This window comes from Chrysemys picta, chromosome 8 (genome assembly GCF_011386835.1).
Source record: "Chrysemys picta bellii isolate R12L10 chromosome 8, ASM1138683v2, whole genome shotgun sequence".
Taxonomy (NCBI): Eukaryota; Metazoa; Chordata; order Testudines; family Emydidae; genus Chrysemys; species Chrysemys picta.
The window spans coordinates 26263299-26279425 of record NC_088798.1 but is presented as its reverse complement, the minus strand read 5'-3'; the positions used below and the strand labels follow the sequence as shown (position 1 = coordinate 26279425).

General features: G+C 37.1%; 1 protein-coding gene across 1 annotated transcript in view; it reads right to left on the bottom strand.

Moving 5' to 3' along the window:
- Window positions 1-1000: 1000 nt before the first annotated feature.
- LOC135973275 (myb/SANT-like DNA-binding domain-containing protein 2) overlaps window positions 1001-16127 on the bottom strand; it is an 87127-nt gene continuing 72000 nt past the window's right edge. The window contains exon 3 of the mRNA XM_065556034.1: window positions 1001-1138. Within this exon, the coding sequence (XP_065412106.1) occupies window positions 1001-1138 (138 nt within the window). The remainder of the gene's footprint in view (window positions 1139-16127) is intronic.

Sequence of the window (16127 nt, the reverse complement as noted above, 5' to 3'; positions counted from 1 at the left end):
AGATATAGTCCACTATGTTTTTGCTGTGGGGAAAGGCGAGTGTGTGATGTGATTGACCTGTCAGTAGATAGCCTTAATTACAGATCGGTTGGCTGCCTATTTCTTAGTGGGTGGCATTAAATGTCTTATTTTTTTAATACCAACATGTAAACTTGTAGATTAAAAGAAATGTAATAATGTGGGAAATTTTATATTAATCACATAGGGCTCAATCCTGCAATACTAATTCAGTCATTATGCAGGCTTTGTTCCTGTACAGCATAAAAGGCCTGATCCAAAGACCACTGAATTCAACAGATATTTTTTCCACTAACTTCATTGGCCTATGGATCAGGTTCTGGTAGCATTTTCTGCAGCCATCATGCAACCTTTATGATATGATATCACACCACATTTGCATGGGTTTGAGGTAAATATTATATGGTTCCAAAAGTGGCCTTTTAATTAGGGACACTGGAGAGGTATGTGCATATAACAGAAAACAAGTTCATGTCAGGTCAACCTGTCTAAAATAAGAGTCAGAGATGTGTCTGAAGAGGTATATGTGTATATAATATACAGAATACACAGTTTTGAAACATGTGCTTCAGAATAATTTGGGTGTTTCACTGAAATCACCCAGGCTACAAAAAATGAATGCATGCAGAAAGAGGTTAATACCAGTTATAAGCTCACAGCTCATTATATACTGCCCAACTAATACAGATACAACATGATTTAAGATTGGAAACTGTGGCTAAAGGAATTAGTCTTCTCTGCATGAAACTAGGTTTATTTAATCAATGTTGCTCCCACTAGAAAAATGGATTAGTTTTTCTTTAAGACAGAGTTAAAAGTTGTGCAGCTAATTTATTTTAATAAGCATTCACTCACTGACTGCTGCAGGAAAAGGCTAACCTGTAATGAACCACCAGGAAAGAAAGCATGCCTTAATTATTTTTCAGGGGTGGATAATGAATAAATTAGCCACGCTGCAGCCTTGCTGTTAGTATAGAATTTATTACTTTTGCTTTAAGAACCATATCATGACAAAGTCAATTTTTCTCCTGAATGCAAGCTGATTGATGCTGTAATATCTGGTTGTGAAAGACTTCTTGGTATCACAGTGAGTTTGAAGTTTTCCTGAGTTCATGTTCTCCTACATAATTACAGAAGACAGTTATATTTATTCTTTTTTTAACAAGTCTTCTAATTATGTACACTACAGAATGAGTTACTTAGATGTCTTGGAAATGTCAATAGATGTGGCCAAATCTAATTTCTTCGTACTTAATTTGTTGACACAAATGTAGGGTAGGAATAAATGGTAAATTTTCAGAATGGAGAGAGGTAAATAGTGGTGTTCCCTAAGGGTCAGTCCTAGGACCAATCCTATTCAACCTATTCATAAATGATCTGGAGAAAGGGGTAAACAGTGAGGTGGCAAAGTTTTCTGATGATACTAGACTGCTCAATATAGTTAAGACCAAAGCAGACTGAGAAGAACTTCAAAAAGATCTCACAAAACTAAGTGGGCAACAAGATGGCAAATAAAATTTAATGTGTATAAATGTAAAGTAATGCACATTGGAAAAAATAACCCTAACTATACATACAATATGATGGGGGCTAATTTAGCTACAACTAATCAGGAAAGAGATCTAGGAGTCATTGTGGATAGTTCTCTGAAGACATCCAAACAGTGTGCAGTGGCAGTCAAAAAAGCAAACAGGATGTTAGGAATCATTTAAAAAGGGATAGAGAATAAGATAGAAAATATCTTATTGCCCTTATATAAACCCGTGGTATTCCCACATCTTGAATACTGCATACAGATGTGGTCTCCTCAGCTCAAAAAAGAAATACTGGCATTAGAAAAGGTTCAGAGAAGGGCAACTAAAATGATTAGGGGTTTGGAATGGGTCCCATATGAGGAGAGATTAAAGAGGCTAGGACTTTTCAGCTTGGAAAAGAGGAGACTAAGGGGGGATATGATAGAGAGATATAAAATCATGAGTTGTGTGGAGAAAGTGAATAAGGAAAAGTTATTTACTTGTTCCCATAATATAATAACTAGGGACCACCAAATGAAATTAATGTGCAGCAGATTTAAAACAAATAAAAGGAAGTTCTTCTTCACACAGCGCACAGTCAACCTGTGGAACTCCTTGCCTGAGGAGGTTGTGAAGGCTAGGACTATAACTGGGTTTAAAATAGAGCTAGATAAATTCATGGAGGTTAAGTCCATTAATGGCTATTAGCCAGGATGGGTAAGGAATGGTGTCCCTAGCCTCTATTTGTCAGAGGGTGGAGCTGGATGGCAGGAGAGAGATCACTTAATCATTACCTGTTAGGTTCACTTCCTCTGGGACACCTGACATTGGTCACTGTCAGCAGACAGGATACTGGGCTGGATGGACCTTTGGTCTGACCCATTATGGCAATTCTTATGTCTTCTGTGTTTATAATGAAAACTGATACTTTTACATAAATGTGTATGTTTGGGCAAAGGATGACTAAGGAGGCACCCTATAAGTGTGAGGAGGACATAAATTCCAATGAGAGAGATTAATTATTTACTAAGGAATAGTGGATATGGATCTGATCCAGCATCTATTGAAGTCAATGGGAGACTTCCCAATAACTTCAGTAGGAGCTGGATTGGGTCTATGACTGTAAGCAGTATGATGAAATTAAAACAAGGGAAACAGAGTAAATAGAAAAGATAACTTCTGAGCTGAGCAATTAATTACAGTGTGCAAGATCTTCAGTTAAGATACTGAAAAGTAAACTAATTAGAGCATTAGAAAAATGTATAGATCCTTTCCTTCTTTGGCTTATTTGATCTGTTCATGAAAACATACATACAAGAGGCACTAGAAAAATTACTATTGTATAGACAACATGCCACTCTCTGCATCTCCTGGAGCCCTCTCACTAACAATCCATACAGCCTCTTCCTCATCAATATTTCATTGTTACCTTTCTTTGGTAAGCAACTCTTCACTAGACAATTTCAGATGGGCCTCTGGAAGTGCACTATGTTTTAAATAAAGAATTGAAAGAAATCTGATTTTTAATTACAGGATGTTTTTCTTAAATAGATTTAAGTAATAATGCCCGTCCTCAAATGGTTTTGAGATTTTTTGGGAAAAACAGTTACCTTGAACTCGCAAAGTGGAAAATTAAAATAACCAGAGTAGCAGATTTGGTTTCGCAAGATACATTACCAAGCTACTCTCTGTTTTGCAGTCAAAGGTCCTTAGTGGTTAAGGGTCAGTAAAAAAAAGGACAAGGAAAGAGGCTGAAATAGATAATTCTGTCTCTTTTTACAGTCCCTAGGGTAGCATATAGTTTTGGGGATTGCTCATCAGCTGCAGAGGACACTAAGTGCTTAGCTCTACAGAAAGTGATCATCCTTTAGTCATTTCTGAACACAAAGCTAAAATCGTTATGACTTATTCCATCAAATTTTATGCTGTTAATGGAAAAAGCTTTGGGAAAGGTCAGTTATTTCACTCTATAGCTATAACATTTGCTTAAGCAGTATTTATAACCCATGATATTTTCTAAATAAAAGATTGATAAACAGTGCTAGAGATTTATGTAATTATGATACTTGTGCAGATAGCTTACTTAATTATTATGTCTGTAAACGTTACTTTGAATTAATTTTGTTGTTGAACGTGAGAAATTGTATAGGACCAATAAGGGAAACACATAATAAATACTGAATGGAAATTACAGATCCATTGTTAGGTACTTCATTAAACTGCCAAGGTTCCAATCCAAGCTTTTAATTCCTTTCATTGTATTGTCTTACTGGTCTTTCTTTGTTTCTTACCATGGAAGGGTCCTCAAGAATGTGCATTAGTGTCTTTATACACTAGAAAATAGCTCATTTATTGTCCCATGTGTGATTTTACATTAATATTTCTGGATGAAAATGAAATCTAATCACTATTCAAGTCATAAGAATAAACATCAACCTTTATAAGAGCAATATGGAGGACCTTAAAGATAATATACATATATTTAAATTTAAAAAAAGGAAGAATACTGAATGCTTTGAGAGCTTCAGAGGAAATGGTACCAACAGCTGCTTTTCTGTAGCAATAGTCTTGCTCAATCCCCTTGTCAGAACTTTGTCACAGAAACAGTGAAATCCAGACAATTTGCAACCTTCACAGCTAGAGCTATACACAGATGCATGGGAGCACACATGTGATTAGTTGATCTGATTGTGAAAAGGAAAATTGAATGTGAAGTACATTAGAAAGACAATAAACATTGCTAATGTCTTTTCCTCTCTTTCAGTACAGCAGGTATTGTTAAACACAATAGCCACATATATAGCCAAACATAATACTGTTTTCTGGTGCAAATGAGGTCATGAACCATTTTAAATGCACTAAAATTCTCTAGATCTCTGCTTTCTTTCTCTAAACAAAGTACCTTCCCCACTCAACCTCTCCTCAAGAGATTCAAAAGCCACAATGATTACTTCTCCTGTTTATTAATCTTAGATCATTTGATCAGACACCTGAATGAATACCATGTGACACAGGTGACCAATCAGAGAACAAGTAGTGAATCATGAATACCAAACATTCTCAAATTATTTGAGAGCAGTACTTAGGCTGGAAAATATTCCTGGGGGGGAAAAAATCAACTCCAAACAATAAACATATTTGTAAAAATTTGCAACCTCTTTGCAGATCAGTTGCAAACGGAAAAGGGGCCTCAATAAGCCTAATAAATTATTTCTTCAAAATATTTGTCCCGCTCTGTACCAGAGTGTCATTTTCAGTGGTGCCTTGCGAGAGCTTACAGTGAGTAGCGATAAAGAAGGTAAATGGACAGTGACAGCCATGTAATTCAGTGTCTGATTGCTTTTCCACATGTCATTGGTGAAATGCATATCTTTCCCCTCAGTCTCTATGAGGGTCTACACTACTCAGAATTGTAAGGTCTAATAGATTCAACAGCTGAGAAATGATGCCTTGGAGGAATACTGTACTTCGAAGGAATGTTTTGACACCATTATTTTCCATCACTAAAAATATGTGTTTAGAGGTAGAGGCTTGAGATGGCTGAAAACTTTTTCTAAGTTTTAATTTTTTGAAAATGTTCAACCTCTACTTATGCTGGTAGAAAAACAGCAATAAATTCATGAATATTTTTTTGAAAAGTATTAGCAAAACATTTGCATTGAACTTTTGTAAATTCAAAAATGTTTGAGCATCTCTAATACAATTATATTTATAGATAGCTAATAGACCTATCAGTTCAGATATTTTTGAAGAGAAAGCAATACCATAGCTATCACCTGAGGTCTGAGGAAGTATTTTTTCCCCTCTTAAAAGTTTGTTGAAGTGTTAACTCTTTGTATTTAACGTTTGTTGAAAACGTAAGTGAAATATTTGTTCTTTTTGTGTGTGAACCATGGTGTCAGTGATAGAATAGCAGAGAAGAGGTTTGTGGGTGTGAAAAAAAGTAGTCGTGATCAAAAGTACTGTGGATTTCAGAAAAGTAATCATCTTTGTCTGTCTATATCACTAGTGCTTTTCTCACAGTCAGTAATAGGCAGTTGTAAATAGGTGTATGGTTTCCCAAAGATGTGGTGGGGATGATGGTCCTGATTCTCCACTGCAATTATACTAGCTTTATGCAAATATAATTTGACAAGCAGTCAAAATTGAAATTGAAAATTGAAGTAATACAGCAAAATACAATATGTCTAGCGGGTAATGTCTCTATCTGTTATCACTTTTGTGAAATATGTTGCATGTGGCATTGCAATAGTCAACTCTATTGATTGTGGGAAAGTGAATCTAGGTAAAGAGTCAAGTTCAATCTTTCTAAAATCACTTAGGAACTAAGGATCATGGTCTGTATTTACTGTTTAACTTCTCTGCCTCTTTTTAAAAATATACTCTGCACCTGACCTGTGTCATAGGCACCAGATCTCAGTGCAGTAGCTGCTGTATCTACTGTTAATATCTATATCCCATTCTTGCTGATGCTCAAAGATTGGTGGTGTGTGAACTCTCATTACTACTTCTTCCAGGGACACAGCCCTTTTCGTCAGAAGAGCAATTCTAGCCTAAGGGTGATCCACTGTCAAGAAATAGGCTACTAGACCAGCCTGTCTCCCATTTATCTCTGGAACACACTCTACTATCCCACACTCTGCTGTCAGTATTCCAGTTTATCTGTTTGCTAGGCAGCCCTGCATCAGATCTGATTAATTCAGAGCACTTGTCTTTCACCATGAATGAACCCCTTCAACTGTACTTAAGAGCCATCCTTTTGCAGAGAGGAGGATTTGCCTCTTTTGCAGCTAACTTTCTCCTCCTCTTCCTCCCTCTGCTCCAGGACGCACTGCTGCACATATTAAAAGCTTGTTAGAGGCCTTTGCTATACAGATTCTGTAAGGCTATTGGTTAAAATGGATTCACCGTTAGTTTATATTAGGCACTCATTTGTGTAGACACAAAAGATCATTGGGTCAACGCCTAGTCACAGTTCCATGAAACAACATTCTGAGCACCGGTGTTGATAAATTTATAAATATAAAAGAAAAAAAATGGAGGCATCATTCAGGGGCAGCTGTATGTTTTTTGCTGCCCCAAGCACGGCAGTCAGGCGACTTTCGGTGGCATGCCTGCGGAAGGTCCGCTGGTAACGCGGATTCGGTGGCGTGCCTGCGGGAGGTCCACCGGTCCCGTGCTTTTGGCGTCCCCGCCGCCGAAGCCATGGGACCGGCGGACCTCCCGCAGGCACGCCGCCAAAGGCAGCCTGACTGCCGCCCTTACAGAGACCGGCAGGCCACCTCCCCTGTGGGTTGCCGCCCCAGGCACGCGCTTGCTGCGCTGGTGCCTGGAGCCGCCTCTGCCATCATTTCATCTCAAATTCCTAGCAAATCACAAAAAACCCTATTATTGTAGTTTCCTCTACAGTAATACATGTATCATATTTAAGTTATTAGCCCAAGGAACCTAAACTTTTGGATCTATATTTGCTATTTTTTTTACTTTTCCTGATGACATAATTCTACAGTTTGTGATTACATTTCAAGATCCTTCTCTTATTACAGTGGCACACATTTCTATTATAAACCATATTTTGTTGGGGGTTACAACTGTGCCCTAAAATATTATCTTAGCTGCAAGGGTTTTTTAAAAGGTCTCAGCTATAGTTTTTAACAAACTATATTTGTTAAAAACTCTATTTTTCTTCTTATAAGAGCTATATATAATTCTGCAAAAAAACAAGTTTCTGTAGTGTGCATTTCAAAAGTAGCCTTCTTTTTCTAAACATTACACACTAAGGGCTCAGTTTTCAAATAAAGGATCCTTAATGCAACATCCAGATCTCATATGTGAATACTTTATTCATCTATAGACTGGTTTGATCATACCAATGCAGGATTTGAATATTTTATTTGTGTCAGTTTTTTAAAATTGGGGGTCTGTTGGTTCAGAACATTACCTAGTGGTAGAAATACAGAATACTACAATATGAAGCCCTAATCCTGCAAACACTTGTCACCTAACTAACTTTACGCATGAGCAGTCCCATTGAGCTCAGTGGGATTTCTGACATATATAAGTATTTGTAGCATCAGGACCTTGTAAAGTGGTGGCCCAAACCACTACAATATATTATTATATCTTTCTATTAACTTAAGGTTTTGGATGACCACACTAGAATACTGCAGTAGATTTTTTTTTATTATTAGGAAAATACTAATTTTACACTGATTAACACCATTTTTTGCTACACAACTGACACAATTTATAAAATGTATGGAATTTTGTAAAGACTTCAATTTGTAAAAGTTGATTCAATTCTAATCAAGTTGGTAGAATTCTATGAATATCTTTCACACAAATTATTAATTGACAGTAATACAATATACAAGACTTGTCTACAATAGATTGTGAGATGTAGGAACATGGGAGCAGAATGATCATAACTCATTTTGCCCCAGGCCTGCAAATCACGTAAGCATATTGCCTAGGGAGGTTGTGGAATCTCCATCATTGGAGATTTTTAAGAGCAGGTTAGATAAATACCTGTCAGGGATGGTCTAGATAATACTTAGTCTTGCCATGAGGGCAGGGGACTGAACAAAATGACCTCTCAAGGTCCCTTCCAGTCCTATGATTCTATATGCATACGTTTAAGTGCATGAGTATGCTCATTGACTTCAATGGAAACTACTCACAAATCAAAATTTCACACATTCTTAAGCATTTTGCTGGATTGAAGCCTATGGGTCAAACTCTATCATTCAATGCACATCAGCTAATGCTGAAATAAATGAAATTTGCACTTATTAATCTGAAGGCAAAACTGTGTTAATGTTGATATACTGATTGGAATTGTATTTAAATGTAGCTATAATGAGGCTAGTTTGTGTACTTTTCTATGTAGTTTAGCAATGTAAACCTGTTTTACTGGATGATAATATATACCTATAGAATTCATATTTGCTATATTAATTCTGGCATTTGGATGTACATTTTATACCCCTTAGAGTCAAGGACCTAATCTGAAGCTGATCCAAGTCTTTCTATTGACAATCAGAGCCCCCCAAAAAACATATACTACATAAGAATGGGAAATACAAAGAACCATTGAGAGAAAAATAACTTTCTGATGTTTATTGGAGAGTGAAGGGTATGCTTGTGTTCATTTTGGACAAAATGTGGTTTGCAGAGTACTTATGCATAGGGAAGCATGCTGTGGCTCTCCAGCCTAGGAACATTCTAGAGAAGGCCAAGGGGAAGGGGTGAGCTCAACATGTGGAGTGGAGAAGTATAAGCATGTGATGAACAAATCCATATATGGAAAGGTTAAATTTAATTGGTTGGAGGTTTGTGTTATGTAACTTGTTATGTAAGGGCCATGTGCTATAAAATAGCAAGGGGAGGGGCTCCTTGCTGGAGGGACTCTGCCTGATTTTTGTACCAGGGGCTCTCCCTTTGTGCACATTGAATAAAGCCTTGTTGAATCGCATCGAATTGAATTGAATCGCATCGCATCGAACTGAATCACATCGCATCGAATCAAAGTCCCTTGATTCTGCCCAGCATCTGACTCATTGGGAACCACAAAATCCCAACAAGAGAGAAGAGTGGAAGGGGTGGAATCAAATGGTCTTGTTGTCTTATAATATGCTGAGTACAAAACAAATAAAATGATAATAATTTGTGTGTACATAGCACCTTCAAACATATTCTAGGTTCTCAATACAATTTACAAACATTAACAAAGCCTCTCAGCTCACTTGGGAGGGAATTATATATATTATAATTCCCATTTTTCAGATGAGCAAACTTTATCACAGAGAAGTTAGGCCATTTGCTTAACATTGCACAGGAAATATGTGGCACAGCTAGAAATACAACTTTCCCACTCCTGTGACATATACACAACGCCATCCTTCCTCCTAGCCGCTGTCTATTGATACAATCTGGTAGCAAGGAGACTGACAGACTATTGTTTTTTTCCAGGCAAAGGATGACTTTGGCCCAGATTTCCAAAGGTATTTATGTGCCTAACTCCCATTGGGAGTACCTAAATACCTTTGAGATGTGAGCCTTTGTAAAGTTTTAGATATATATGTAATTAGATTTTTATTCCATGAATGTTGATAAAATAGTGGATCATTTAATTGGAGACCAACCATACACTGTATTAGAATATATTAGCCATTTGTGTATATAAAGACATGTGTGTTTTAGATTTTTATCCCCTTCCCTTAGGAATCAGTTTGGGTCACTGAATATGATTATTTTTCATTTGTTGTGACTATTTGAAATCTTTTTTATATGGAGGTATACCTATCTCATAGAACTGGAAGGGACCCTGAAAAGTCATTGAGTCTAGCCCCCTGCCTTCACTAGCAAGACCAAGTACCAATTTTGCACCAGATCCCTAGGTGGCCCCCTCAAGGATTGACCTCACAACCCTGGGTTTAAGCAGGCCAGTGCTCAAACCACTGAGCTATCCCTCCCCCCATTGTGATTTTCTCTATGCAAAAACATATCCCTACAATCCATTACTTAATTTTCTAAGGACAAGTTAATGGTCAGCCTTCATATCACTGCACAGTTGGGGAGGGACTAAGAATCCTTTCCCTGTTGTATGACCTGCATAAGGATGTGCAGAACTGCAGTTGCTTTGCTCAATGGAGTTCAGAATGCTGCTGATGATGAGTTGTTCCCTCCTACATGAGGAACTCCCTGAGCGCATGGAGCAGTGGGGAGTAGTTGGAACCATGACTCTGCCCTCTAAGTGACCATCAGATCTGCTTCCAAGTGCCGGGGGGTGGGAGCGGGAATGCTGCACCCCTGAAGGGGTATCACAAATTACACCACCCTCTCCTTTCATGCAGTTAAGATGCTCCACAAGACATTCTGCTTATCTGAACTCAATACCCCCGTTGAGGTGGTGTAGCCCCTTATATGGGATGTGACTTAAAACATGCAATCTAGAATCAAGTAAACAGTAATAAATATCAGATAGGAAATTCACTTTCAGGAGAAAAACCATAAGAACTCTTACTTCCTATAGGAACAACCCTGTTAGTTTAAGCCTCTTTTAGTGACATTTGAGTCACTATTCCTTACAATATGTTCCATTTAATGGGCATTCTGGTACCTTTTGTGTTGACTGCATAAGGCATACACATTGTGTAAATGATATAGGGCCTATGACCCATTATTGGTTTTATGATACACAATTATGCATAGGATTGATATGCATTATACTTAGTGCCTATTGTTAACCATGTGTCTAATGGTTGTTATGTTTAAATCTTTAATAAAAGATTTTATTATGAGGGGAAGACACTATATTCTGAATGTAAACTTCCTAGTATAATCTTCTTTCTGTGTTTTTATGATTTTTCTATACTATTATGTTTCTACAGAAAAACTATGGAGATAGTGACTATCTTTCTCTATACAAGTCTAAGTACTCTGCATATCAACTCTATTTCTCTCTTTCCCAGCCTACACACCCTATTTTCCAGTCCCTCTCATTTATACATGTTTTTGACCATTAGATACCCTTGAATAAGCTATAAGTATAGTAGTAAAATCATTTTAACTCCTCCAATGCAACAAGCCTTTCAAGCCATAATTTCTCGCTATTACCCATGCAGCTTTCCTCACTTCATATAATTATTAAACTTTCTCAGCCTTCATTGTGTGCAATGTGGAATACATCATCCTAGCTCAATATGCATTCAGTTCAGACTCTTGGTACAAGGCAAGCAGAATGGAAGGGAGTATGTTTGCAAATAACCTCTGTTCAGCGTGAAAATAATCTAATAGCATCCATGAAATTTCAATCATTACTGCCAAATGAGGACACCTTTAAGCCAGTAAAATTCAACCTTTTCCCATTGATCAAGCACCATGGAAGTTAATTGTTGATTTAAAATAAGCAGAAGTTCCCAGTGGCTTTTCTCTTTTACCTCATTAAGCCCTGAGCAGACTGCAGAGTTGTTAAGCAAAACTGTGGGAAAGATATTTTTGGGGTTGTTGTCTGCTATGGTGATCCTTAGGTGTAAGTAATTCATGTTTAGATGAACTCTATCATTGCAGCTGTGCTGATGGAGTGAACAGACAGGAAGGCAAAATGGAGATTGCAAGAGGGAAGCATGTCTGTTTCTCAACAGCCCTGATTCAAGAAAGCATCCTTGTTCACTTAGGCACATCTTTAAATTCTAATCTAGAGTGACCAGATGTCCCAATTGTATAGGGACAGTCCCGATTTTGGGGGCTTTTTCTTATATAGGCACCCTTATATATTACCCTCTGCCTCCTGTCCTGATGTTTTACACTTGCTATCTGATCACCCTATTCTAATGTGACTTAAGCACATGCTGAAGAGGGATCAATGTATGTATGTGCTTAAGTGCTTTCCTGAATTGGGCACAAAAACTTGATGGTGTATAGGTTGAATCTTTTCCTTCTGCTGCTACTTTGCCTGCTTCTTTAGTTACAGCTGCCTTTCCAAGTCAATAATTAAAGTCTCCTTTTGTTGTATGGTGCTTGAGATGCATTTCCCACCCAGTTAAATAGAATGCTACCAGTTCCAATTGCTTTGCTCTGAAGCACTGAAGAAGAGAGCTTAACCAAAACTAAGCCAAAATTAAATATTTTGATCAAGTTCAACAAACTGATATGTTTTGATTGGGGTTCACCTGACCCTAAACAAAGTATTTTATTTTTATTTTTCCCAATGGAAATTTTGGCACAATTGAAAAGTTCTATGGGAAAATTCTGTTTTTTGCAGAAACTGCATTTTCCCAGCCAGCTGTACTGCTAGGATACTGTTTTTAGTTAAAAAATCTACGACCTTTTCCTATTGAGTAATAACTCTGTCAGTCTGGCACATGGAAATGTGTGCATATTAGTTTGTTTCTTATGCAAAAGTTAGGAAGTTGGAAGGGCCATATTTATTGGTTTCCACAGGTGGCATAGGATGTATTATTGACTCCAACTGGCCTGGTTTGAATCCCCAGATACCCTGGCGTATAGTATAATAATCTAAACATTAGGACAGACCAGAATAGTGCAAGGGCAGGTGGCTGTGTGGGTCAGTAGCAAACATTCACAGATAGAATGAGTTATCCTGCTTTTCCCACTTCCTGCCTGGGATTGGTTGGCTCCCGATTACAAGCATGAGGCTGGGAAAGTGGGTCAGTGATGCATAAAACCTGGAACAGAACAAGGAGGCTCAAGAATTTTTAAATGCATACTAAAAAGGTAAGATTGGTCCCCTGCCAGACAAATTTTGGGTCAGTTTTCCCCTTTGCAGTTCTTCATATGAAGAAGGTTGAAGATAGAAATTCTGTTTTATGAAGGAACAGCAGTAATTACAAGCATGTTCATTCTTAAAGTGTGCTCATTTAAAGAAGAGAGTGAGCGGTGTATGGAATACTATTAGAAACAGTAACTAAGCTCTGTTTTCCCTTTTAAACCAGTGCAACCTACTCTCTGATGCAACCCTCTTAAAGCCTTCTCAGACTACACTTGTAGTACAGTGGGTGACATTAAAAAATGGATATTTTCTATGCCATGCATGTTTCCCTTTACTGTAGCATTTGTGGTATTTCAAATTCTCAGATAGGGAAAAACATCAGATGCTGCCATAAATGTAGCTACTGTAAGTGATTAATGTCCAGTTTTTAATACCTCTAATTGAATATCTGATCTGTAATGTTTCATCACCCAAATCTCTACCAGAATTAAAACATAAAATTCAGAAGTCCACAATGTCTCAGTGTGTTAGGTCACTGTACTGTAACTGCCACGAGTCTTTTTCTGTTGGCAAGTTAGAAAATGGAAAGGATTAAACAAGTATTTACTTCAAGGATTCTGTAATGTTTTCTGTCAAAATTGGCAAAATTACCCATTCCTATAAAGATCAAGTGCTATACTTATTTGATCAAAATAATTATAGGAAAACATGACATTTAAAGTTGACTTTTTTCCAATCACCACTTTCAAAAAGTATTATATTAAAGACAAATCAATACCATTTCTGCTATCTTCAGGCAAGAGCTTCAAAACCTGAGATAATAGAGTATTTGAAGAACCACAAATCACTTATTGATCTGAGGAATTTAGATAAGGCAGTGAGGAGAGTGTGTTCACATCACAAACTACCATGTGTTGATATTGCAGTTGCCCATTTTGTGTACTTCAGCAGTTTTAAGGATGATATAATAATACTGTGAAATTCTGAAAATTCATAAAGCACTTTTTCATATATTGTGGCTGAAGTACAAACACAGGGATAATGAGGCCTACTTGATGTGTTATCCATTGAATTCCAGAACAGAATGGGACATACTGGTAAAGCTGTGTGGCCGATTCCCCGATAACTCTCTGAAGGTGATGGCAAGAAAACAACAAACAGAATTATATTACAGTGAAAAGCTTTTTTCTAGATGTTCTATTGCACAGCACTTTCTCTTTTTAAGAATGTGTCAAGCATTGTATGCAACTCGAACCAAAATCATGTCCTCCTTACCTCTTGTCAACTTTACAATTGTTTATATTGTCTACTGCACATTCGCTAAATATAACACATGTTTAGGTAAGACAATTATTGAGTGGTCAAATGTTTGGATAAGAGATAAATAACTTACAATATATGATACATTTGACAACATTTCATCATTTTAAAACTACAGTGTATATGCTGTATAAAACGATGACATAAAGACAACATTAGGAAGCACTGCTGTGCACTCAAAAGACAGGAAGCTTTGAAGCAATGTCAGGCAAATCTGGAAAATATTGTGGGGAAACTATGTAGTAAGTACATAATTTTCCTCATAAGCTTGGCTCTCTCAGCTGCCTGAGCCCCCCAAATGCCTCTTCTTGCCCAAGATCTCATGTCTGCCATATCTTCCTAGGCCTATCTCCCAGCTTCTGAGGCCCTCTTTCACAACCTTCCGTGGAGACGCCATGGCTGTGGAGAGTGTAAGGAGCTCAGGAGGGGAACTTCATACTACTTAGCAAATCCACAGTTGAGGTAGATGTCTTCCAGCAGAGCTGAGAACTCTGCTGGATAAACTCTTTCTTCTTCAAGTCTGCCCTTTTGTATAGATGCATCTCTACATATGCACTGGCTCAAAACTGGGGTAGCAGATCTCCTACTACACCAAGGCTGGAAGTTCTAGCCCCATACACAACTCCTCAACAAACAATCCCGCTGATTGGTCTGTGTGTAGATCAGGAGACAGAATTTGACAATTAGAGAATAAACTATGTCTCCCATCAAATCATCTTTGTGCTAAGTAGACAGTAGCTTTTATAGCAAGGTCCAATTTTTGCAGACAGCTAAGACATAAAAGAAATGCTCAGTAAGGAAAAACTCTTTTCTAGACCAAGTTCACACAATTCTTTAGGGCCAGAGAGAGGAGGAAAGATGGGCAGTCAGGTCTCTGTTTTTTTGATGAGGAATAATAAAGATCACAGAATGAAAAGCACATGTGACAATCAAAATGTGAATGTAAAAGTTTAGTTCAAGAAAGCATTCACATAAAAATACTAGATATGACATGAATTTCATAAAAGTAATTTCAGTAGACAGCATGCTGATGCTAGACAAGTCATAGGTATCTCAAAAACATACCTATATTAGTAGCTTCTTTTCTGTCTGCAATCTTCCTCTGGCACCAGCAAGTTGTAGACACTGGGGATCAAATCTCAAATACAATATATGTGGTTTTTATTATTGGTATTCTGTTGTGTTAAGTTGCCTATATTGCTGCAACATTCCATCAGGTCTTACCATTTTATATTGCATCATTTCATAGGCAGCTTTGGATATGTAACAAGCAGCATATGATTCTGATTATAAAGGTAATCCATTACTACTGAATGTGAAACCTATACATTGGTAACCACTTAAAGTACTACTTGTGACAGGAATAGAACAGCTAAAAGAATCTAATTTTAAGAAACCATGCTGAAATGCATATTGAAATCCAATCAAACTTTTTTCAGTGAATACTTGGTAAAGAAATATACTTGTTAAAGGAGTATTTATAGCACAGTAGATGGTGAAATGTACACAGTATTAGAAAACTGATTTACTAAAAGAAATATGCTTCTAAAATAAATGGATTTTCTGTGCCAACCTGCTCACAAAATCATAAAAAAAAATTGAGTTGTCTTAAAGGAATTCTGTTACAGGAACAAAATTGTTGAAGATGCAAAAGTTTTTTTTTCCCTGTATCTCATTTTAGTAAATGTTCAGTCTACTGAAAAAGGCAATTTTATCCAGTTACTAGAGAATATTTTACTTACATGGCTAATTGGCCAATTCAAGCACAAAGGACTCATATTTACAGTCAGCAGTTATAAACAACTGTCCCACAGTGTATTCAAGCCTCAGATGTGTTGTCCACTCTCGTCATGCTTATCTTATTGAACAAAGACTGACTAACTCAAAAAGATCACATGTAGGCCATAGAGACATCATTAGATGATAAGATAAAAATCTTGAAGGTTATCACTTGGAAATATTTAGCTCATTAATTTTAGAAACAAAGTCTTATAGTATCATAAACTTATATAGCAAAAAGCAAATACATCCAGATTTAACTA